General features: G+C 40.1%; 1 protein-coding gene across 8 annotated transcripts in view; it reads right to left on the bottom strand.

Annotated features, from left to right (window-relative positions):
* The window catches only part of CDIN1 (CDAN1 interacting nuclease 1), a 173,807-nt gene that overhangs the window by 86,751 nt on the left and 61,875 nt on the right, over positions 1 to 25,181 (bottom strand). For all 8 annotated transcript variants that reach the window (XR_004645508.1, XR_004645509.1, XR_004645507.1 and 5 more), the window contains exons 6-8: positions 17,209 to 17,288; positions 16,823 to 16,872; positions 13,836 to 13,903 (exon numbers count right to left, since the gene is read on the bottom strand). Coding sequence is in view for 5 of the 8 variants with exons in the window: in XM_034768938.1 (XP_034624829.1) it covers positions 13,836 to 13,903; positions 16,823 to 16,872; positions 17,209 to 17,288 (198 nt within the window). In the remaining 3 variants the exon portion in view is untranslated. The remainder of the gene's footprint in view (positions 1 to 13,835; positions 13,904 to 16,822; positions 16,873 to 17,208; positions 17,289 to 25,181) is intronic.

Genomic DNA, 25,181 nt, shown 5'->3' with positions numbered 1-25,181 from the left:
TGCAATGCTGTGTCAGATTAAATGAACCTTCTTAGCAAACCTGAAGCATGGATATAAAAATGCTTCTTTGTCGTCTCTGCATTTTTATGTCTTCATTATAAACATCATTAATTCAAGCTGTCATACAGTACTTTGTAACCGAAAAAATGTTCAAAATAAAGAAATATATTTGCTTATTGAAAGAAGTATCTCACATTAGAATTAACCTGAACAGCTTTCTACGAATGCCACAAATGTACATATTCTATAGTTGCTTTATTTTATATTGATGTCTGTCTAAAGTAATTATAAAACTTTATCTTCCAATTGGAAAGCTATAAAAGAAAAAAGAGAAGACACAGTTTTATTTCTCTTGCATTATGTAGAATTTGCCAAATTTTACAATTCAGTAGTACATAAATTTAAAAGTACATTGCCTTCAAGATTTAAGTCTGTTTGTAATTCTTTATCCTTTGTAAATACCAAAGCTTCTTTTAAGCAATATCTGACAATTTCCAGAACCATGACAGGGAGCAAGCAAGACAAAATTGTAAAAAAAAAGAAAAAATAGAAAAAAACATCAACCCATGCCTTAAAAAGAAAAAAAAAAAAAAAAAACTTTCTAGTTGTTGTCCTTGACTTCTAGTGCCATTAGACTGGTATTTCTGAAACAACATTTCTCCATTAGATTTTGGAGTGACCTGGTCATTCAATTCCAGACATGGCTTTCTGTCTTCACCCAACCTCAACTAATTGCACAACCAAGTAACAAGGAAGGCTGTGTGGACTCTTAACATCTACTGGGCTGTTGACATTGTCATGCATCCCATTCGCCTTTCTGCATCACCTTTGATTAAAATTAATGGCCCATTCCCACGATTGGGTAGCTTATTTCCAATCCATTTATCAGCCTAGGACAGTGGTTTCATGGCAAATGTTCAGAACTCTGTTTTAGAACACTTTGTGCATATCCTGAAAGGTCAGCACTTTGAGCCGAAAGAACATTTTAATGACAAGAACAACGTTTAGATTTTTAAGGGTACATTTGTTAAAGGTTGTGAAAAATAAGAATCTGAAGTTAATTTTTCAGATGCTGAACTAGAAGTTACAGTAAAACCTCACTAATTTGCACCAAGACTAGGATATCCACTGGGGTAGTTATGAATTAGTGTGTAAGTGAACAACCAAAAGAACGGGGGAAATGCACTGCAAGATATACTTTATTCATTCGTTTTGACGTGTACTAAGAAGAGTACTCTAGTATATTGTAAAAAAAAGTGTTAATATAGTGTCACTATAGTGCCATATCAGCTATTAAGCCTTGGTAGAGAGCAAAAACCAGTGGGTTTTTTTTTAACCCAGATATAAAATATATGGATGAGAGATGGGCAGATTAACAAAGCTCTACTTTATGTTAATCTCTGAAACCCATTGAGTCACACCATAACAACACGATAAATCAATATTCTGAAAATTTCTTCATCCTGACAGTAGTGAAGAATAGGATAACTGTTGCCTACTTCTAACTGCTGATTCTAATGTTTGAAAATACTTAAATAAGAGGCTCGGATGCTTTGGTTAAAACTTCATTTATCTTAAAACCGCATTATTATTGAACAGATTTGACATTAACTAAAGAGAAAATAATATTAGACTGTATTTTAAGATGTATTTTAAAACTTCATATCTGCATGAAAAATAAAAAAAGGCATCAATAGGTTCTAAAACTATACAAAAACAAAACAAAAAACTGGAAACTGTGCTCACATTGCTAGTGTGGGTGAGTTTTATACAGGTCTGGTGGCCAGGGGAACACAGCTGCCACATGTATGAGGGAGGCTGGTGTTTCTTTTTGTTTCCCTGCTATCTTTTCCCCTGCCTCCCCATGTGGCTCAGTGGCAGGTTATCTCATGGCATCCAGGCAATGGAGCTTAACCCCCCACTCCTGCTGACACCGGACAACAGGCCCATGAGGGACCAACTGATTGGCTCTTGCCTGCCAAGGTGAAAGAAGGGGAATGGTTTGTTTGCTTTTGCTACTGGTGAGTAGCCATTTTTGGCTCTGTCATCTCACCGACCCACTATGTGAATTCTGGCTTTCAGCAGAGGTCCCTGGGCAGGTCTGAGGGTGCAGGAGGCGCAATGGTCGCACACCTGTCCTCAGGTTTGTAGAACCTCAGCCTTTGGTACCCAGTTGAAGTCTGCACTGGAACAGTCTGCTGGGTATTCTGGGGAGTGGTTTTCCATTGGTTAAGGGTTTTTAATAATGTTTTGGCCTCCAAATTTAACCACTATGGCATCTATGTCTGATTGTTTTGGTCCAAATTAAATCTACATGCTCATCGAACCAAGGGAAAGCAGACAGGGAGAGTGAGGCTCTCTGCTCACTATGAGAGGGAACTCTTCCTCAGTTCTCTTCTTCCTCAAACTCAGGTTAGCACTGGAAGTGAAGTGAGTTACTGGTAATGGAGAGAAGGTTATGGCTCTTGTTGCAGGAAGGGGGGGAAGGTGAAGGAGAGACAGCAGAATCTGATTTTCTTGGCTCATCTCTCATAGCTTAGAAACATTAAGACAAGCATTCTGGGTTAGTGAATACCTGTGCCAAATGTTCTGAGCATTTTAGACTTCAATTAATCATCCTAAATACAAAAATAAATATACATCCAACTGGAGGAGTTATTCACAGAAACATCAGATCCAGTTCCTCACTGTTTTCCTCTTTGTAACATTTTACTTTCAATTAGGGGTGTCAAGCAATTAAAAAAAATTAATTGTGCTGTTAATAAAAATACCATTTATTTAAATATGTTTGGATGTTTTCTACATATTCAAATATAATGATTTCAAATACAACACAGAATACAAAGTGTACAGTGCTCACTTTACATTTATTTTTATTATAATATTTGCACTGTAATAAACAAAAGAAATAGTCTAAAACAAGTACTGTAGTGCAATATCTTTATCATAAAAGTTGAACTTACAAATGCAGAATTACGTACAAAAAATAACTGCATTCAAAAATAAAACAATGTAAAACTTTAAAGCCTACTAGTCCAGTCAGTCCTACTTCTTGGTCAGCCAATCACTCTGAGAAACAAATTTGTTTACATTTAGAGGAGATAATGCTGTCTGCTTCTTGTTTACAATGTCACCTGAAAGAACAGGTGTTCTCATGGCACTGTTGTAGCCAGTGTCACAAGATATTTATGTGCCAGATGCGCTAAAGATTCGTATGTCCCTTCATGCTTCAACCACCATTCCAGCGGACATGTGTCCATGCTGATGATGGCATTTGCTCGATAATGATGCAAAGCAGCGTGGACTGACGCACGTTCATTTTCATCATCCCAATCAGATGCCACCAGCAGAAGGTTGATTTTCTTTTTTTGTGGTTCGGGTTCTGTAATTTCCGCATCGGAGTGTTGCTCTTTTAAGACTTCTGAAAACATGCACCACACGAATGTTTAGCATAACTGGAATGTAAATACGTTGCAGTGCTGGCTACAAAAATGACATGTGAAGGCCTGTTCTTAAGCGGGCAGCATTATCTCCCATAAATGTAAACAAACGTATTTGTCTTGGCAATTGACTGAACAAGAAGTAGGACTGAGTGGACTTGTAGCCGCTAAAATTTTACATTGTTTTGTTTTTGAGTGCAGTTAGAAACAACAAAAATCTACATTTGTAAATTGCACTTTCACAATAAAGAGATTACACTACAGTACTTCTATGAGGTGAACTGAAAAATACTTTTTCTTTTATCATTTTTACAGTGCAAATATTTGTAATAAAAATAATAATAGAGTATTGTACACTTTGTATTCTGTCATAATTTAAACCAATATATTTGAAAATGTAGAAAAAAATCCAAAAAATATTTAATACATTTCAATTGGTATTCTATTTGTTTAACAGTGTGATTAAAACTGTGATTAATCGCGATTACTTTTTTTAATTGCGATTAATATTATTTCAGTTAATGGTATGAGTTAACTGCAATCGACAACCCTACTTTCAATAGAAAATTCTGACTGAGAAACAGAAGGGCAGAGACCAAATTCTGTCTTTTATACTGCTGAGAACCTCATTAGCACTTCACAAATAACAAAAACACAGTATTTTATTTCAATAAATATATGTATGCCTTTCCAAACATAAAAAAGTAGAGTTATTTTTGAAGACAGGTATCTATAGTACATAGCACCAAACTTTGTAGGCTTCTGAGAGAACTGCATGGGAGCCTAAATACCAGCATTATTAGCACCATTTATCGGTACACTACTGTTTGAAATCTCAGAATCATTGAAATGTAGGACTGGAAGGGACCTCGATAGGTCATCGAGTCCAGTCCCCGGCACTGAGACAGGACTAAGTATTATCTAGACTAATCCCTAACAGGTGTTTGTCTAACCCGTTCTTAGCAACTTCCAGTGGCAGAGATTCCACAAGCTCCCTAGGTAATTTGTTCCAGTGCTTAATTACCCTTACCCACAATTGTTAAGGTTGGTTTAAAAAAGTATACTTGTAGCTTCATGCTGTTGTTGATTCATTTTTTGCTTTAAAACACAATTCATGAGGATAGAAATTTCCACACTGAGGAATTTTCAAGCTACTTTGTAAATGTAACTGCTTGAATGGGAACAAGATTACTGACTAAACCTGACAGGAACTTGGGATTCCTGTTCTGAGGGAAATGCTGAAGTTCAAAAAAAAAAAAAAAAAAAATCATTCTGCATACAAATGAAACCTTAACATTTCCCACAGAATGGGGAATTTTATTCCAAAATTTTATTTTGAAAAACAAAACAAAACATAAAACAATGGTGAGGCTCATTGAGCTGCCAAGAGACCTGGCAACCCTGCTTCTAGGCTCCCTGCTGAACTAACAGGAGCCTGGAAGCCCTGCCTCAAGCTGGGGCTCTCAGACGCCTCCTGGCTGCATAGGAGGAAGTCTGGAAGCAGGGCACAGAGCGGGGAGCCTAGAAGCCCAGGGCCACAAGGCTTCTTCCTTCATGACAGGGAGCCTAGAATCACTGAGAATCCTGGCCTGAGCTGGGGCTCCCAGCATGTCCAGACTCCTGACTTTGTGGCTGTCAATCAGGCAAGCCGCCGTGGAGGTGGGAAAGCTGGCAGAAAACCAGGCAGATTTCCTGTGAAGATTTTCTGGTTTCTATCCAAAGATTTGACAAAATCAACATATTCCTGCAAAATGTTTTGATTTCATAGAATCAGCATTTTCCAACAGAAAAATGTTCCATCTGAAAATTTCTGACCAGGGCTGACTTTTGAGATAGCGGAAAAGTGTCTTGAGGTTGCTGAGATGGACAAATGCAATCCCTTCTCTATTTGTGTTTTCAAACGCAGTCAGTCGTGATTCTGAAGAGATGGAGGAACTTTGGGTTATAACCTGCAAATTGGGCCCTTATCTTTCTTGGTTGGTGAAGTTCAGCTGGAAGGTACTGGGTCCTTTTTTGAGAAGTTGATCAGTGCATCCCTTTACATAAAGGTAAAATGCCATAATCTCTGAAAGCAATAGTTAGGCCTCTGCTCAAGAAACCATCTCTTGATGTGGACACTCTCACCAAATAATACCATCTCAAACCAAATTTTTTGATGGAGGATTGAGACAAAGCAACTGCAGTAATATCCAGACCTCCGATTTCCTTAATTCCCATCACTCTGGCTTAAATCTTGAAGATGTTATGGAGGCTATGCTGCCTGAAGATCAAATGTTTTTTTATCAATTATTTTAGATCCATCAGCTCTGTTTTTACACTCTTGACCACAATGTATTGTAGATTTGTCTATGGACTCTTATGGGTAGACAGAGCTGCTTTTTAGAGGTTCTATTGGTCTCTTTCTGAGAAATCTTCAACGGTAATGCTGTGTGACTGACCATTTGCCACAAAGGCACTCTCAGACAGTACAACACTAAGTTCTGTTCTGCCATCCATCTGTTCAATATATACATGTCTCTGTTTAGAGAGATAGTGAGGCAGACTTGGCCATGGTGCTTTTAGATATCCAACTTCGTTTTTAATTCAGACACGGATGGTGAGGCCCAGTAACTTTCTCCATATCCAATACTGGGTCCTGAATGAATTACTTGGGTGAGCCTCAATTCACAGATGACTGACATAATGGTTGTAGTTTGGGGAAGTAACCTGAAGACATGATGAAGAATAGATCAGTACTCCCAAATGAGGTAGTATGCCCATCATTTGTAACTCAGGTTCACAAACTGGGACTCATATTGTCTTCTACTGCTTCTGGATCCTCCGGAGACTTCAGAGGCACTTTTTCTACACTGTGCTTTGTAACAATTTTTTCTGGGCATAGATCAATGTCTATGTTTGTGTTGCCTGGAGATTGTATGAATGTAATACCATCCACACGTGGCTGAACCCAAAGACCACTTGGAAACTTCAGCTAGTGCAGGTGTTTGCTCACTTATTAAAACCTGTATAGATCAAAGGCAGGATATTACAAAAGTATTCCTTAGTGTACAGTTGCTTCCAGTTTGTTTCTGGGTGAACTTTAGGATGTTGGTTTTGACCTATAGGTCTCTGCTCCAGGAAGCTGATCTACCCTGGCCCCACTATAATTTAGATCAATGTATGGTCTCTAAGGAACTATATGCCAGTGGAGGATCACTATAGTTCTAGGATCAGTATAGCCTTGTCTAGTCCTCCCCACCATGCCCATATCTTCCCTGATACATCCACTGTGTCAGGGATGTGATGCTGATGCAGGAAACAGCTTTGCTGGCTTTATGTAGGTTTGGGAATTCACTGCTGGGGAGAGTACACCAACAGCGGAATTCTCTGCTGGTCATTTGTGCTAAGAATGGGGTTTCTTTGTGCCCCAAGGTTTAAAAGGAAGGGAACTGGTAACTGGGCAATGTAAGTCATGGGTCATCATCTCTGGAACTCATTCCCACTCATGGTCTAACAAAGCCCAAATTCATTGAGCTTTAGGGCAAACTGCAAGGCTTGTATATTTTCCTAGGATTTTTCTGAAAGTGTGGAAAGAGACGGAAGGGAAGGGGAAAGATTTTATTTTGGATGGATTGAATATGCTCTTCTTGTGGATACTGATCAAATGTGTTTTCATAACATCAAAGCCTAGAACTTGAGACAGACACATTTAATACATTGAAAGAAAAAATACTTAACACATCTTAATTCTTAAGTGAGCTTATATAAATACAGTACTTCAGTATATTTTAAATATATACCATAAATTAAATTTCCTTTATTTATGAAGGAATGAGACAATCCCTTCTAGAATTGCTAAAATTTTGTATTTGACAGCACAAATTACATACAGCTTATTTTTATTTTTTAAAGGGTAACCTGAAGTCTATCGTAGATAATGATTCATTAAAAATTAAGTCTGATTTGTGTACTACAGAAGCTTATACAAGGCCACAAAAGTGACAATCACTTGGGTTGAAGGATCCTTTAGTCAGTCATCTAGTTCATCCCCTTGTATCATGCCAGGATTTATTTCATTAAACATACTTGATAGATGAGTGTCAGGTCTAGCCTTGAATTTTTCAGTGAAGGTGATTCCACAGCCTTCCCAGGCAGATTGTTCCTGTACTTAACTGTTCCTATAATTATGAATTTTTTCTAGTATTTAACTTCATCTTCCCAACTGCAGCTTAAGCCTATTACTACTAGTTCTGCCTTTAATTCAATAGTAGGAATAACTGGCCACTGACATTTTCATAGCATCCCCTTTTACATATATAAATAGTTATTCCTGCCCTCCAACATCTTTACTCTAAACTGAAAAGGTCCATTACTCTGACCTCTCCTCTGTGTCATATTTTCAAATGCTTAATGATTTATTATTCTCTTAAATTTTTCAAGTTTGTTCAAGATGTCCAAAATACTAACCTGTTTGTAGTAGGTGCTATACAGTGGGTAATTACAAGCCCCTCCCCCATAAAAGAGGAGGTTATGTTAAAGCATTTATTGTTAAAGACAACAACAACAACCCCTTTAACTGTATATTTTAATTTTTTTTTAGGGTGTGTGTATAAGGGGTCACCCGACCTCAATGGACTCAGGGAAGGAGTGAGAGTCTTTTAAGGACAGTACTCGGAAGGCATCTGTCCTTGTGCTCACAAGAGTGTCCCTTACTCTCATGGGAAGCCCTGGAGAAGAGTCTTTGGGCTTAGACACTGAGGGCTCCGCTTCTTAAGCATGTGCTTAGAAGGGCGCTGTTCATTTGGTTAGGCCAATGTACAGCGGTCTTTTTGGCCTAGATCAGAGAGGGGCTTCATAGCCTTCTCCATTAAGTATTTTCTAAGGCAAAAGGTCACAAGCTTTGCGAGTACTCTGTGGAACAGAACGACAAATGCTGCACTTTGCTGAAATATGTGTCTCATCCAGACAGTAGCGGCAGCGTTGGTTTGTTCAAGTTTGATGGAGGAGTATCTAGGGCAGACAATATAGTTTTTGAAGCCCAGGAGTCTGGGCATAGTTCCTGACCATGGGGAGGGAATTCCCGATCCAAGGAAACAAACTAGACTAATTACCCTAAGACTAACTGAACTAAGTTAAAGAATAACTATTTACAATCTTACAGGTTTACTGAAAGGCTGAAGCAAGAGAGGACACTGGATTCTGACTCAGACTATACAGCTGTAAGAAAGAGCTGATAGGGCACTGACCTGCACTGCTTCTTTTACTCTCACTTGGGAGCAACGAGGAGGCCAACAAACAGTGCTTGTTAAAATCTCTGGACTCATGCGCATGTTGAACATGCATACCCACATGTGGAATACACAAAGGGACCAACACTCGAAAAAGAAGTGTATTTTTTAAAAAATTCAGAAACTTAGGAAATTTATCATTAAGTTCTCTGCACCAACTTTAACATTGCACCATATTCTTCCCCACCATCTTTAGGTGGGAGACCTTCATGAGATGTCACAAAACTCAAGTCTATCTTGAATTAATTAATAATGAATGTATTAAATTAATTAGTAATGAATTAATTCCCACTATTTGGTGTTTAATTGTACACTGATATCATCTGTGCCCACCATTTCAGTGGGTCCACACAGTATTATGGGGAAAAGGGCAGTAGGGAGATGCAATGATCAAATCTCTTCTCTGTATCGGAAAGGTGCCGGGGGATTTGAGGCTTGAAACGTGTTCTTAGTATCTGGAACCTGCACAAGATACATGATTTAGAGAGGAAAGCAGCATCCTGCCCGTGCAACATGCAGGACCCAGATGGATTAAGCAGAAGAGCAGGAGATGCACTGTATGCATCTTGTGACTTGCAGGTACAAATGACTTGATGAGTGACTGGAGGGAAAATAGTGGGGCAGGAAAAAGCTGGCAGCTGCATGCCTAAGTAAAGCCACATGCAGATATATCGGTCAGTGACCAATGTGTAGAGTGGACAAGATGAAGGTAGATCTCTGGACTTTATGTGCAGGTCAAAATGACAAATAGGAGAGAATCAGTGGCATTTGAAGCCCCTAAATAAGGTTAAGATTTTGTCATGGGTATTTTTAGTAAAAGTCAGAGACAGGTCGCAGGCAATAAACAAAAATTCATGGAAGCCCCATGACCTGTCCCTGACTTTTACTAAAAATACATGGGGGGGAGTGGGAGGGCTAACAGTTGGAGCCCTGCCGAGGGATGATCATTGTGCACCTCTCCAGCCCCTTCTTCTGCAGCGGGGGCAGACAGCTTCTCCAGCCCTGCCACTCTGGCAGGGGCTGAAGCCAAAAAAGTCATGGAGGTCCATTAAGAATCTGTGACCTCCGTGACAAAATAATATCCCGGCCCATAAACAATAGAGCATATTAGGTCTGTGGAAGATGTAGGGGAATGTTGTCTCTGATTCATATTTGAAAGGTAAATTGAGATGTATAGTCTCTGGCCTACTGGAAGAGGACTGGTTGGGTATAGAGTCAAGGTATATTGTCTCAACATTAATCCCCTTAATGACAATTTTTGTTTCTTGTTTTTTTTAAGCAGAAAAATATTTTTGTAAGCTCATAACCCAATAATGCGTGAACAGATTAAAACTGTATTTTATAATTTATGCTCATGAGTCACAAGCTCTGTTGGTAGAATTTATAACCTGCATGAAACCCTGACTGTGATTCTTCACCCCAAAAAAGGTAGATAAAATATTGGTTGCAAAATTTTTTTTACAAAAATTGTCTGTTTCAGAGGTCATGAAACTTTTTGACCAATTTTGCCATTATGTAGATATGTGTTTGTGCCTTATTTTCCCTATAAGTCATATAGTTTAACTGACAGAGCACTGGTGATTAGGAAATCTTAAATTTGTATTTCCACCTCTGCTACTGCCACTTGACACTTCACACTCATATAGCCTTTTACAGGCTATACCCATTTTACAGACAGGAAAAGACCTATTTTGTGACTAATTTAGTGGGCTGGGAATCAAGATATGGATTCTTATCCTGTTTCTGACACGGATTTACTATGTGACATGTTATTTTGTAGGGCTGAGGACTGACTTATAATAAATGCATTATTCTAACTCCACAGTAGTTGAAATGACTCTATATTAATTGTTTCACTTGGTTTGCTTACAATAATCCTATTTATATAACCAAGAAAATCCCAAGAAAGTATGTGCCTTTTTTGTGACAGCATAGCATTATCCAGTTTATCAATTTAAAATGATCAAGTCCTTCTCTTTAATAACTACTGTCTGGCCAGTAATCCTTTGGCTTTATATTTGTATATAATGACTTAATCTTATTTTACTGATTTCAGTTCATTGTTTAATATGCCAATATTGTGTTGTATTTTAATTATTTCTCAAATGTTCGTGATTCCTTCACCTATTCTACTCATCCATGAATATACATAACCCATATACTTTCCATTTCATCCTCCAAACTGTTAATACAAATACTTAATAATATTGGACTTGCTTGCCTATTGGTACCGCCAAACAGGTTAAAAATATCAGTATATGTCTTTAAGTCATTCAAGAGAAATGTTGCAAAAAAATGGAAGTGTCACTAAAATGATAATTTACTTAAGAGTCTTATAACAAAAAGCAGCTTTATACACAAGTCTGAAAAGTAGCACCATCTTGTCTTTTACATAAAACTGGAAACAGCTAACATCCTGGAAATACAGTACCCAATATAATCTAAAATAGTGTATTTTCCCCCAGTACTTCTTGACTCTGTCAAGTATGAACAACTTTTTTTCCATACCCTGTCTTTAATATCACTTGTAAGATGTTTTTGTTATTATTATTACTACAGTAATTACAAGCCAGAGCCAAAAAAATAGTACTGAGCTTTTCCAGACCTGAACCACTAAGTTCCTATGTTTGATTTAAAAAAAAATGTTCTAAGTTTTATGTTCCACTAGAATCATGTAACCCACATTTCTTTAATTTCCCTAGGTTTATGTTATATGAAACCATACTACATGGCTTACAAAAATTGATACACTATGTCCTAAGAAATTCCTTTATCTACTAAAATTGTTATCCTATCACTGAAAGAAACTAAGTCTGGCACGACTTGCTTTTGGATAAATTCATAATACTTACTATTTATCACTTAAGCTATTTTCTGTTCCTTTTTGTAAAAGTTAGGACATTATTTGTTCAATAGAGGTGTTAGTTTTAGGTGAAACTAATATGTGTGTTGTATTATCTTTCTACATAAGAAATCTCTTTGAAGAATACAACAGTTTACTATAGTACTAGGTTGCAGCTGTCTTATTTTGATATAATCTCACCACAGAAGGATTTCAAGGTATAAAAACTATAAAGGATAGTTACCTGCTCCGTAACTGGCATTCTTCGAGATGTGTTGCTCCAGTCTATTCCACAGTAGGTGTGTGTGCTTGTCACGTGCACTGGTGCATAGGGTGGGAGAAGACAGAGTACCCTTGCACCGGCAGGTGAAAAGCCAATATGGTTGTGAGGTGCATCCTGACCGAGGCCGGTGCCAGATCGTGGGTCCTAAGGGACAAAAGGTAGTCCAGGGCGAACTGGATAGGAGCAGTGGAGGGGGGAAACTCCTCGCTCGCTCACCCACCTGGTAAATCTGGACCACTTCACCACGTACGTCCGACACGTGGACCGCTTCCTGCTTTCCAGGAGGACCCGCCTAACCTGCTCCGAACACCTGTTCTCCTCCTCATTTAGCCACGGAGCAGCCACGCTGTCAGGTGGAGCGTGGCCAGGTTGGGATGGAGGAGGCGTCCCCCGTCTTGGGAGAGGAGGTCCAGGCGGAGCAGTAGCACCCTCGGGGGGGCCATCAAGAGGCGTTGTAAGGGCCCATACCAGTGCTGGCGGGGCCACACAGGGGCTATGAGAATGACCCTCGCCTTGTCCACCTTTACCTTCTCCAGGACCTTGGCGATGAGGGGGAGTAGGGGGAAGGCATATAGGAGCTGGCCCGACCAGCTCATGAGGAATGCGTCGGAGATCGCGCCTTCCCTCACCCCTCCCCTGAAGCAGAACTGAGGGCAACGCCGGTTCTGGCGGATTGCAAACAGGTCGATCTGGGGAGCTCCCCACTCTAGGAAGATCCGGTGGGCGACCTCCGAGTGGAGCGACTACTCGTACTGTGGGGAGAAGATCCTGCTGAGGCGGTCCGCTTGCGTATTGTGTACACCCGGGAGGTGAGCAGCCCTCAGGGAGATATCGTGGGCTATACAGAATTCCCATAAGGCCAGGGCTTCCCGGCATAGGGCTAGGGAACAAGTACCACCTTGCTTGTTGATATAGTACATGGCGGCGGTGTTGTCCGTGAGGACTCTGACTACCCTGCCACGGAGATGCGTGAGAAACACCATACACGCCTACAGATCTTGCACCGGTTGCTAATATGAGTCTCACTCAGGCAGCGAAGACACACAACATGGGGGTCGCTCCTGGGCATAGAACGGCGACAGGAGTCGCACGACTTGAAGCCTGGGGTGCAGGGCATGCCCCGAGCCCAAGCTAACACTGAGAACAATGCGACAAACGGTACCGCTAGAGAAGAAGGGCTGCAGTGAAGCTGGAGCGCTAAGTTCCAACTACCTTCACTGGCAGCAAGAAGGAACTGAGGGTGGGGGGAGCCCATGGCTCCCCTTATAGAGCGATATACAGGCACCACTCCAGGGGTCGCCACGGGGCTCCCCGGCTATGGATACTGCTAAGGGAAAAACTTCCGGCACCGGTGCACGTGGCAAGCACACACACCTACTGCGGAATACACAGGAGCAATCACTCGAAGAAGAATTTATTATCACGGTAAGAGAAATAATTCTTTAAATGCTAATTTAATTTCACTGTAATTAATGTTAATTACTGTACCATGTTTAAAACTTTTTAATAGATAGAAAATTAAATCATCCTCTAATATCAAAGTGAACATTTTCTAAAATAAATTCTTAAATGACTTTAAAGATATGGAATGTGGAAAGATTCAGTGCATTAGTTCAAAAATATCAGAAACTTCACTTACAGATAAACAAGTGAATTTTTCTAGCAGATCTTTAATACATAAAGCATTTTGCAGCTAATATTTCTTATCCTTCCTTCTAAGTTTCATACGGCCTAGATTATGGCTAATATCTCATGACACCAAAAGTAATACCGCAGCAGATATTAAAGCATTTTTTTCAGCTACTTATTCCATAAAATATTAATTGCACGCCTGTGCATGTGCTGTATATATAGGGTATTAGGTAACTGAGTTCCTGCTCAGTTCTAAATCAATAAAAGATAACATGTACAGCATCAATCATTTTTTACTCTTCCTTTACATAATACAGCATGTGTTGAGGTCTCTTTTTTCCCCTTAAGTAAACAGTCACTGAGATTCTTACCTAAGAAAGAGAGATTTTTCTCCAGCAGCATTTCTCGCAGCAGGACTTCATGCTCATGCCCAATAGCACTGATGGATTTAAGTTAAGGAAAAAGTACTATATGTTTGGAATGAAACTAAATTCAGAACACTGTTACAGCTAGAATATGATGCCCCACATCTTAAGTACTTAGTGCTTTTTAAAAATCAGGGCCCTTTATGGTGTGTCAAGTTGGGTACCCAAAAACTGAGGTACCCAAAATCACCAGCTACTTTGGAAAATTTATACCAGTCTTTAAGTAAAAATAAAATAAAAAAAAAACACCTCACACAAATGAGAAAAGGCAGGTATCACCATGATCAACTTTCTTCAATATACCCAAGAATAGTATTTATCTTGCTTTCATTTTCTTCTCCAAAAGAGCAAAGTGTGAGACTAAAATGAGTGCCTTTATAGCTGGAAATTTTGGGTCTGATCTTCGGCTTTGTACTCAAGACTCTCACTGAAGTCAATGGGAGTTTTGCCTAAGTACATAAACCACAATAAATTGGATAACAATAAAATAATTTAAGATTTTGTTCTTTAAATACTGAAACTTCTTACACAAAGATATACTCTGAAGCCATCTGATGTATCTCACTGTATCAAAACAGCCTTTTAATTGATTTTTTCAGTTATATGAAAAACCAGTATTATGTAAAGGAGAATCTGTAAATGAATCTTAAAAACAACTACAATTCCTAATTTTGCTTAGGATATCTTATACAAACTGATAAACTGCAGAAAGAATTACCATTATAATTAATTACTCTCACTTTTATCAGCACTTACTGCTGAACTGCAAAAAAGCCAATCATAAGGAATCACTTAATACATATACATCATTGTCTCTATCAACTGAAAGCGTGTGCTACATTAAACTATACTGGCAATGACAGAACCAAAAAAGGAAAATGAATGATGGCAAAAATATAAGACAAATAGTGCAAACAGAACTGATAATGCACCATAAGCAGAAACACTTAGACTTAGTCTATAATAATACCTATTATTGATGAATAGCAGTGACCATGGGGCAAAACTTTTAAATAACCTCACAAGCCATTTTCTGCTCATGCAATCCAACAGCCTAGTTTCCCGTAAGCATCTGAACTATTACTGAAAAATAGCCTCCTGGCATTTACAAAGAGGTAGACTTCATACTTTAGTCCATGCATATATAATTAGATAGTTATATTTAAAATCAATATGCAATCCTTCAGAAGACATTATGCTTTTAAAACCTTAACTTTAAATTGATTTTTAACTATTTTATGTGCCTTAAAATTAGCATCTAATTCAGCAACATACACTCTCAGATAATGCATTCACACAGTGAAATATCACCAAACTTTACTGTAACAATCTTCAGTTGACAAACTTTTTGTGTTTCCTAATAATGCCATCATTTTTTGTGCAAGCTGATTTGAAATCCAGGGGGGAAAACACACTACAGATTACAGAAAAATGCACTATTTCTTAACAAATTAATATAAAGCAGAGATGTATAGAATAATGCATCTTTTTTATAAAATAAAGTTAGTTTTTACAGCTTAGAAGCATATATTCAGATTCTTCATGACAAGAATACAACCTCATGTACCTAATTTAACAGGCCTTATGATTAACAATCCTTTAAAAGATAAGATGATGTTTAATTAATATACTTATATATAATTATACTTAATGTTTCAGTGTACCCTCAAAGAATATACATTAACTCCCCACTTAACGTTGTCTCGCTTAACGTAGTTTCGATCTTACGTCCCTGCTCATTTACATTCATTCTTATGGGGAAATTGGATTCGCTTAACATCGTTTCACTTAAAGTCGCATTTTTTAGGAACATAACTACAACATTAAGTGAGGAGTTACTGTACCATACAAATAGACTTAGTGCCCAAATATGCTTTCATTACAGTTAATGAGAGCAGGACTGGGCCCTTACTATATACCATACAAAGTAAATCTGAGGAAAAGTGGCAGGAAATGAGGCCATCTTTTATTAAGCGATGCAAACACTATGACTGCAGAGTGTATTGGGGGTATAAGAAGAAATATCTCCTTTAATACATATGAACAGGGAATATTTTTTCTCTCCATGTTTAACTGCTTCCCTTCCCTCCTAATACAGGGTGAAATTCCTACCCTGCTCCAAAACCTCATTGAAATTTGTACAGAGAACTCTCTAGGACTAAGGGGAGGAAATCCACTCACCATCCTGCAGACTGGATACAATGCCACAAACTGAAGGTTTCTCTTCCAAGCATGGGCTGAAATAGATCAGCAACCCTTCTATATGCCCAATAAAGTGCTTTTGGGCCACTGAATCTGCACAAGAGTGGTGCCTTCCCAATACACTCCTTCATCCTCACCCACTCAGGCCTGTATAGAATCCCCTGTCTGCTGCAACCACTGAGTGCTGACCTTTCCTCCACAGTGCTCGGCTCATTGTGGAGATACCTCTGACACTCTCTCCTGCTTTCAAAAATAGTTATTTTTCTATACCTTATGTCCTACTTTCCTTGAAGAAGAGGAGAAAAGAGCTGCACTGGAATGTCAGATACAGCATTTAAAATTTAAATCAGAACTTGAAAAGCACTTCAAAAAATCCAAAGGAAACATCAAATTACTGCAATAATTATTGCAATACTGGACAGCATCTATGGCACTTTAATGACTTTATATGAATCACAATATGATGTTCTCTCACCAAAACCAAGAAGGTTTTAACCAAGCATATGCATGTACAGCTGCTGAACTGATAACTTACCTTGACCTATCTGATTTTAGTTAAACAGCATAAGGGAAAGGACTGCAGTGACCCTCTACTCAATTGAATGTAAAATAGAGGAGTATGAAATGTGTTTTGTGAAGCAGAACTTTATGTCAGGTTAAAGCTAGACACATCTCCTCCACAGAGTCTAAGCTCGTCAATTGTGCACCTAAAATTTTATGGGAAAGGATACTGTTTGATGCAGTCCACCAGTGGTCCATAACAACAGTCATTCACAGTACACTGCGGACAAATAAGAAGTAATATAGTGATGGTCAACTACAAATCTATTATAGTTAAACAGTATGCTAAAAACAGTAATTACTTTTCCTCCAAAAGGCTATCAAAGGCTGTTTGGATATAATCACAGAAAACAAAAATTGCATGCTTTTTGTTCACTATAAAAGGAAGCTATTAAAAAGTGAAATGCTCTCCTCACAAATATTGCATTGCCATTTATGGTGCACCCTGACCTCAGTGATAGTTTATGATGACAGTAATTAAATGAGGTTTAAAATCCTTTACTCTGCTAGGCAGATAACAGCATTGCCACTGAAAAAAGATGGCTGTGATTAATACCTGATAGATCTGATTTGCTAGAACTCCATCTGGAATCTGAGAAGGGTCCCGCAGCATACTATTTATAAGAGTCTTGGAAGCTATGGAAGAAGAAGAAAATTGTTAGCTCAGTATGAACATATCATTAACTTGTTGTCAAAAAAGTGGAACATACTTTTAAAAAGGAAAATGTTGGCTACACTGATAAAACGAGGTTACTTACCTGTAACTGAAGGTTCTTCAAGATGTGGGTCCCTATCTATATTTCACTGAAGGTTATGTGCATGTGTTATACGCCCAGAGCTGAAGCTTTTGAAAGTAGTACTGTTTGGCGGACCACACATGCGCCCCGTGCTGCCTCGTGGTCTTTCCCAAGGCCATAAAGGGTGTGGTAGGCCACCAGTGTCTCCAGTTCCTTCTCTACTGCAGAGCTGTTGAATCTGCAGTAGAGGGGAAGGAGGGTGGGTTTGGAATAAAGATTGGGACCACACATCTCAAAGAACCTTCAGTTACAGGTTAGTAACCTCATTTTCTTCAAGTGATGGTCCCTATTGTATTCTACTGAGGTTGATTAACAAGCACTACCTATGCGGGAAGATAGTGCAAGGAGACTATGGAATGGAGGATTGCTGCTCTGAATGAATTATTTGTCACAGAATCATGCACTAGAGCATGGTGTGTACGGAACTCCAGATGGCCACCTTGCATATGTCTGTGAAGGGCACCTTGTGGAATACAGCTCTAATCAATGCTTGAGCTCTCATGGAATGGGCCCTTCACAAGGGGATTGTCTTGATAATTGATAGCAGCGCATAATGCACCCTGAAACTCACCTGGAGATTCTCTGGGTGGAAATGGCTTGCCTTTTCATTCTCTCCGCTATAGCAATGAAAACACAAGGAAATTTCCAAAAGGGCTTTGTCCGCTCAATGATCTGGAGGATGGTGTGGACTGCACTCTCAGCAAGTTTGCAGATGACACTAAACTAGGAGGCGTGGTAGATACACTAGAGGGTAGGGATCGGATACAGAGGGACCTAGACAAATTAGAGGATTGGGCCAAAAAAAACCTGATGAGGTTCAACAAGGACAAGTGCAGAGTCCTGCACTTAGGCCAGAAGAATCCCTTGCACTGCTACAGATTAGGGACCGAATGGCTAGGTAGCAGTTCTGCAGAAAAGGACCTAGGGGTCACAGTGGATGAGAAGCTGGATATGAGTCAACAGTGTGCTCTTGTTGCCAAGAAGGCTAACGGCATTTTGGGCTGTATAAGTAGGGGCATTGCCAGCAGATCAAGGAACGTGATCGTTCCCCTTTATTCGACATTGGTGAGGCCTCATCTGGAATACTGTGTCCAGTTTTGAGCCTCACACTACAAGAAGGATGTGGAAAAATTGGAAAGAGTCCAGTGGAGGGCAACAAAAATGATTAGGAGTCTGGAGCACATGACTTATGAGGAGAAGCTGAGGGAACTGGGATTGTTTAGTCTCCAGAAGAGAAGAATGAGGGGGGATTTGATAGCAGCCTTCAACTCCCTGAAGGGGGGTTCCAAAGAGGATGGAGCTTGGCTGTTCTCAGTGGTGGCAGATGACAGAACAAGGAGCAATGGTCTCAAGTTGCAGTGGGGGAGGTCCAGGTTGGATATTAGGAAACACTATTTCACTAGGAGGATGGTGAAGCACTGGAATGCGTTACCTAGGGAGGTAGTGGAGTCTCCTTCCTTGGAGGTTTTTAAGGCACGGCTTGACAAAGCCCTGGCTGGGATGATTTAGTTGGGAATTGGTCCTGCTTTGAGCAGGGGGTTGGACTAGATGACCTCTTGAGGTCCCTTCCAACCCTGATATTCTATGATTCTATGATAAGCCAGAGGAGCGTAATCAGGATTTCCTCCTCATGATAATTCCTGTTGCTAGGACACAGGAAGTCTGTGGAGTCCACTGTGGCCTGTAGCATGGACCTGGCCAGTAACTTACCTTCCTGCAAAACTGCCTGGAATTGGTAGTGATCTTGTGAGCGTAGCTTATTTGTGAACTCAGCCAATCACCCATAGTTAATAAAAACATATTTGGCCATCAGGGCTCAATAACTGAAATATTAAATTGGACTCCGGCTGAGGAGAAGACTTTTCTGTCTAGAAGGTTTAGCCTCTTATCCTTTCTATCGAATGGGGTGAAGCGGGGATGTTGTTGTTTGGAATGCTCTGAAGCCGCCCGGATGACCAATGAGTTCGGTGGAGTATGAGAACAGGAACTCTGACCTTTTGTTGGAGACACGGTATATCTTCTTGTGGGGACTCAAAGCGCTTCCGAGTCTCCTAGGGGTCCATGGTAACCGTTCCGCTGGAAGAGTCAATATCGGGAACTGCCTCTGTCTGGAGACCGAAAGTTCCTGGGATGCTGGCAGAGTCACCAGGTCTGTAATCAGTACCAGTGGATCCAGAGATCAGTGCAGCTGTTTCTTGGTCCTGTGAGACTTGGAATGCCTGGATCCTTCGTGGCCAGAACTCGTGGACAGTGCCGAGTTTTTCTTGGACTTAGAGGAAGACTTACTGCCATGCTTATAAAAACAAAGAGGAGTCCTCAAAGACTAAGATTTATTTGGGCATAAGCTTTCGTGGGTAAAAAACCATGCATCTGAAGAAGTCTCCATGCATCTGAAGAAGTGGGTTTTTTACCCACGAAGCTTATGCCCAAATAAATCTCTTAGTCTTTAGGGTGCCACCAGACTCCTCATTGTTTTTGTAGATATAGACTAACACGGCTACCCCCCTGATACTTGGTGCCATGCTTATGCGCATTCTTCCTTGGTTATTGGCTAGACTGTAGTGTGGGGTCCTTAGCACTGGTACCAGCAGAGCCTGATGGAGGTTTCACGGCAGGGATGCTCTTTGACTGTTCAGCCTGATGTATGGGGATGGGGGTGGGGGGAGGCTTCCCCAGCCAGGATCCAATGCCAGTTCCATGGCAATCTCCATAAGGTGTTTCCTGAAGGGGAGAGTCCAGTTCTCCTGAGTATGGGCAGGAAAGGATGCAAAGTGGATGCAATGTGGACTTCCCCCAAGCAGTACAAGCAGCGCTGGTGCTTATTGCTGATGGAAAACGAGTGAGGGCAGGAAGTGCGGTTTTGAACCCCAGCGTCTCTGGCATAATTCAGTACCCAGGCCCAGGTACTGGAGGTGGGGAGGGGTGTAAAGTTTGGCAGGAAACACTGCCGAAGTGGTGTCCCAAGTCCTAACTCAGGTACGAAGGGAAGAATTAAAAAGGCAGAACAAATAAGAAATCCGAACAGCACTAAAGATAGTTTTGGGAAGTGCGTCACAAGGACGTTAGAAGTAGAAGCTCTGACTTGGACTATGTGGCGGTGAGAAAGAACTGGAGATGCTGGTGGGCCCGCCGTGCCCTTTATCACCTTGGGCAAGACCACAAGGTGACACACGGAGCATTCACAGACTGTCGAAGAGTATTACTTTAAAAAGCTCTGGGTGCATGTGCATGACCCTCAGTGGAATACACTAGAGACCATCACTCGAAGAAGAACTCTCGATTACACAATAAGCAGTTGCAGTATATTCCCCTCCATTTGCTAGTCACTTATCCATTCGCATATGATCGAACTCTGATAATTTCAGAACCACAAAGATACGTTATAAACACAGGGCCAAATTCTGCCTTCAGTTACACGTATGCAACCCCGTGCACAAAAGCATTATGCACAGGAATATCTCCTAGGAAAACAGCTTAGATTTTTAAAAAGCATGGGTTAAGATCAGAGGAGAAAGATATGCAGAACTTCAAACTGGTGTTAAATAATTAAAGACTGTTGTCTGAACAGTTTTAGTGGTAGTTAGGGACCTAAAGATTCCACTTTGGCAGTTTTCAAATTTTTACTGCATTTGTTCAGCATCAGCACACTTATTTGCTTTTAGCTAAAAATATGCTATTCTAAATTCAGAAATCAGAAACACTAAATGAATAAATAAAGTCTCTCAAGCAATCTTCTTAGTCTTTTGTTATTTTTTCACACTGTAATTTTAACCTTGTTGAACAAATGGGATTTTCAATGGCCAGTATCAGGAAACACATTTAATTTTTTATTTTTATGTTTAAATATAGTCTCTGTAAAAGTCCAGCAGCCGTTTTCTCTGTGGACTCTTAATTTGGGCACATTTGCATAACAATTAATAATATGAATCAAAAGATTTTGATCTAGAATGGCTCCTGTTTCAAATACCCAGACATTGGTTTTCAGGGGGGTAACAGATTTTTAGCAGAAATGTTTAGAATCCCTTATTAGCCCCAAGTTAAAAAAAAAACAATAACTGAGCAAATGCTGTTTACATTTAGTTGGTTATATTATATATGGACCATAAGATAACTGAGAGAACATGTTATGTAAAATTAAATAGATTCATGAAATTAACTACGTAGAAACATGCAAATTAAATATCATATTTCCAGAATATATTTCTCAGCCACCCTTATATGTAACACTGCAAAGATAAAGAATAGAAATAATTTTAAAATGTTACATCAACAATATCTACTTCAGTTCATCTTCTGCATTTTTCCTTTTCAGATAAATAATAGTATCAATTAAGTAGACAGACGTTTAAAAACAGTAAGGGTAACAGAAAAAGTTGGAGTGTATTCATACCTTCATCATGATTCTGCATTTTTTTATATATAGACACACACACCTCTCTCTCTCTCTCAAGAGAGAGAGAGAGAGAGAGAGAGAGAGAGAGATGGATGCATTTCTACAAAAAACTGACCTGTAACTACCAACTCATGATTTATTTGAAGAATCTTCAGATAGTAACTTTCAACCACTACTGACCTGTGTCTGATGTCCAGCTAGTGGCCTGGTTTATACCTGATTGAAATCCCATGTTATCAGTCCTCTGACCTATCCTGTCTCCCACATTTCCACTTAAATTATATACCTCTTTGTAAAATATATAAATATGGCAGGAGGGGGAAATCAGGGCTGGGGCAGAGACATGGGAGGTGGCAGGGTGCAGGTTCCAGGCGGCGCTTACCTCAAGCAGCTTCCGGAGGCACCTGCCAATGAGAGCTGTGGAACTGGCACTTGGGGTGGGGGGCAGTGTGTGGAGCCCCCTGGCTGCCCCAAACATAGGAGTTGGAGAGGGGACATGCTGCTGCTTCTGGGAGCCACACGGCGCCATGGCAGGCACAGAGCCTGCCTTAGTCTCGCTGCGCCGCCGACTGAACTTTTAACAGCCTTGTCAGCTGTGCTGTCCAGAGCTGCCAGCATCCCTTTTCGACCAGGCATTCCAGTTGAAAACTGGACACTTGGCAACCCTATTTGGCATCCTTGTTGGTAATCTAACAAGAAAGGCCGGAGACTGAATGGGACTGGAAGCTGAACTATTTTATTACAACGAAGGACAGATACAAATTTAGGCACATTGAAACACATTGTCAGAAGGGCTTGGGATGGTCCTGTGGTTAGAACACTAGACTAACACCTGATCTACACTAAAAATTTTTACCAACATAATTATGTCAGTTAGGAGTAGAAAAGAAAATCATATTACTACCCAACAAGCATAGCTGTGCCAACAGGAGTCCAAGTGTAGATATAATTATATCAGCCAAAAAGTCCTTTTGCCAGGATAGCTTATTCCTTTTGGGGAACTGGTATAAAATATGACAAAAGAACTCTTTTGCCATTATAAACTGCATCGCCACAAACTGAGTTTGCCAGTATAGCTCTACTAGCATATCTCATCAGCAAACTCTTTCTAGTGGAGACAAGGCCTGAGATTTATGAGGTTCCCTGCTCTGCCATAAACTTCCTTTTGGGCAAGTCACTTTATCTCTCGGTGCCTCAGTTCTCCTTCTTTAAAGAGAGGATAAGTACTACTATTTTTCTTCCATCCTTTGTCTCTCTGATCATGCGCCATTGAAGCTTTGGCTACATACACATATTTGTATTTTATCCACCACTGTCTGTCACTGGTATCCCAAAGTTTAAGGTTCACATCTGAATTCATCTTACAAAGTTCTGTTCTCTCTCATGACTTATTTCCCACTTTTTGGAGAGAGTGGAAAGAAATGGAACATTGAGAGAATTAAGCATTCAATCTGTGAGTGAAATAATATTTTTTTTTATTCTGTTTTTATACAGGCTTAGAATTGGAATGGAGAAAATGTATGAAAAACTGAACTAGAAGCATGGGTGCTGTAACAATTTTTATAGTGGGGGTGCTGAAAGTCACTGAACCAAAACTGTAAACCCTATATAGAATGGAAACCACTAGGTGCTGCAGCACCCACCATCCCCCTAGTTCCAGCACCTATGACTAGAAGGCTTTGCTGATCTGTGATTGATGAGAGGCTTCCTTCTGGAATGCATGGGATATAAATATCTCATTTCCCCTCCTCCCAGTGTACATGGTGGGTCAGTGGTCCTGCCATTTCCTCTTCCACCCTTGGCTCCAGTTAGGTAAGTTTCCCTCTCCTCTCCCTTCTAATCCAAAGGAGCACTGACCCCTCTTCTTCCAGGCTGGATAGGTAAAGACCCACCACATTCACTTGTAGTGATAGAAAGGTGCATTCGCACAAAATGTAAGACTGAAAAGGGCAAGAGTTGGGCAATAACACTTGTTAGTGATGTGGTGGTACTTAATGCAAAGCAAGACCGCAAAAATTAGCACTGAGGAACGTGCAGTTAGAGGAAGCTTGAAGTATTCAGAATTATGAAAGGCATGTGTGAAAAATATTCTCCCTTCTATCTTGTCCCATAACCCTCCCAAAAAAGCTTACAAAATGAAATTAATGGCTAGTACATTTAGAAAAAAGAAAAGTAAACATTTCTTAATATGGTATATAATCAACTAATGGAATTCATTGCTTCAGGAGACCATCCAGTCAAACAGGCTGGATTTAGGAGAGGGTTGAATTATTTCATGATCAACAGCTCTGTTTGTAGTTATGCATCTTAAGATACGGATGCTTGCACTTCCTGCTTCAGTAAACTGATCACTACAAGGGACAAGGAAGATTTCAGTTTCATCCCATGAACTGCACTGCCCAGTTGGCAAGGTTTATTATGGGTTTTTTACCTTTGCTTGAAGCAGGGGTCAGCAACGTTTGGCACGTGGCTCGCCAGGGTAAGCACCCTAGCGAGCTGGGCCAGTTTATTTTATTTACCTGCTGACGTGGCAGGTTCGGCCGATCGCAGCCCCCACTGATCGCTGTTCGCCGTCACAGGCCAACGGGGGCAGCAGGAAGCAGCATGGGAGAGGGATGTGCTGGCCGTGGCTTCCCACAACCCCTATTGGCCCGGGACGGTGAACCGCGGACAGTGGGGGCCGCGATCGGCCGAACCTGCCGCGTCAGCAGGTAAATAAACTGGCCCCGGCCCGCTAGGGTGCTTACCCCGGCGAGCCGCGTGCCAAACGTTGCCGACCCCTGGCTTGACGCATCAAATATTGGCCACTCCTGAATGTAAGATATCAAAGAAACAAAATTTGGCAAAACTGTGTTTCTATAATCACATTCTATGCACTAATAAGTAAGAACATATTTGTCAAATTTGCTTTTTCATTTAAAAAATTTTCTGAACTAAAATGAAAGTGTAAGCTGATACTAGGTTACAATAATGTAATGTTATTCAAATACAATAAAATGCCAAGTTTTATTGTAGGAAAATATGTCCAATAAGGTATGTTTAGTTTTTGGAAAATACTTCCAAAAAATGAGCATAAGTGCCAGTTATGGGCTCTTCTTACACAACTTTTGCCAAATCTACCTGGGGAAAACTACATTAGCAAATTTCAAGTGAAACAAAGCCGTATATTGTTAAGTCATTTTCTCATACTATGGTTTCACTTGCTTATCTTTTAATATTTACAGAAAGACTTATGTACAGACCCCCCTAAATTAAATACTGTTTAAAGGATAATAAAGAACATTTCACATTTACATTACAACACAACTACAGTTTACAGTGTTACCATGACTATGGTGG

The sequence above is a fragment of the Trachemys scripta genome, chromosome 4 (genome assembly GCF_013100865.1).
Source record: "Trachemys scripta elegans isolate TJP31775 chromosome 4, CAS_Tse_1.0, whole genome shotgun sequence".
NCBI lineage: Eukaryota > Metazoa > Chordata > Testudines > Emydidae > Trachemys > Trachemys scripta.
The sequence above is the reverse complement of the archived record's forward strand: the minus strand, read 5'-3'. Positions and strand labels throughout refer to the sequence as shown.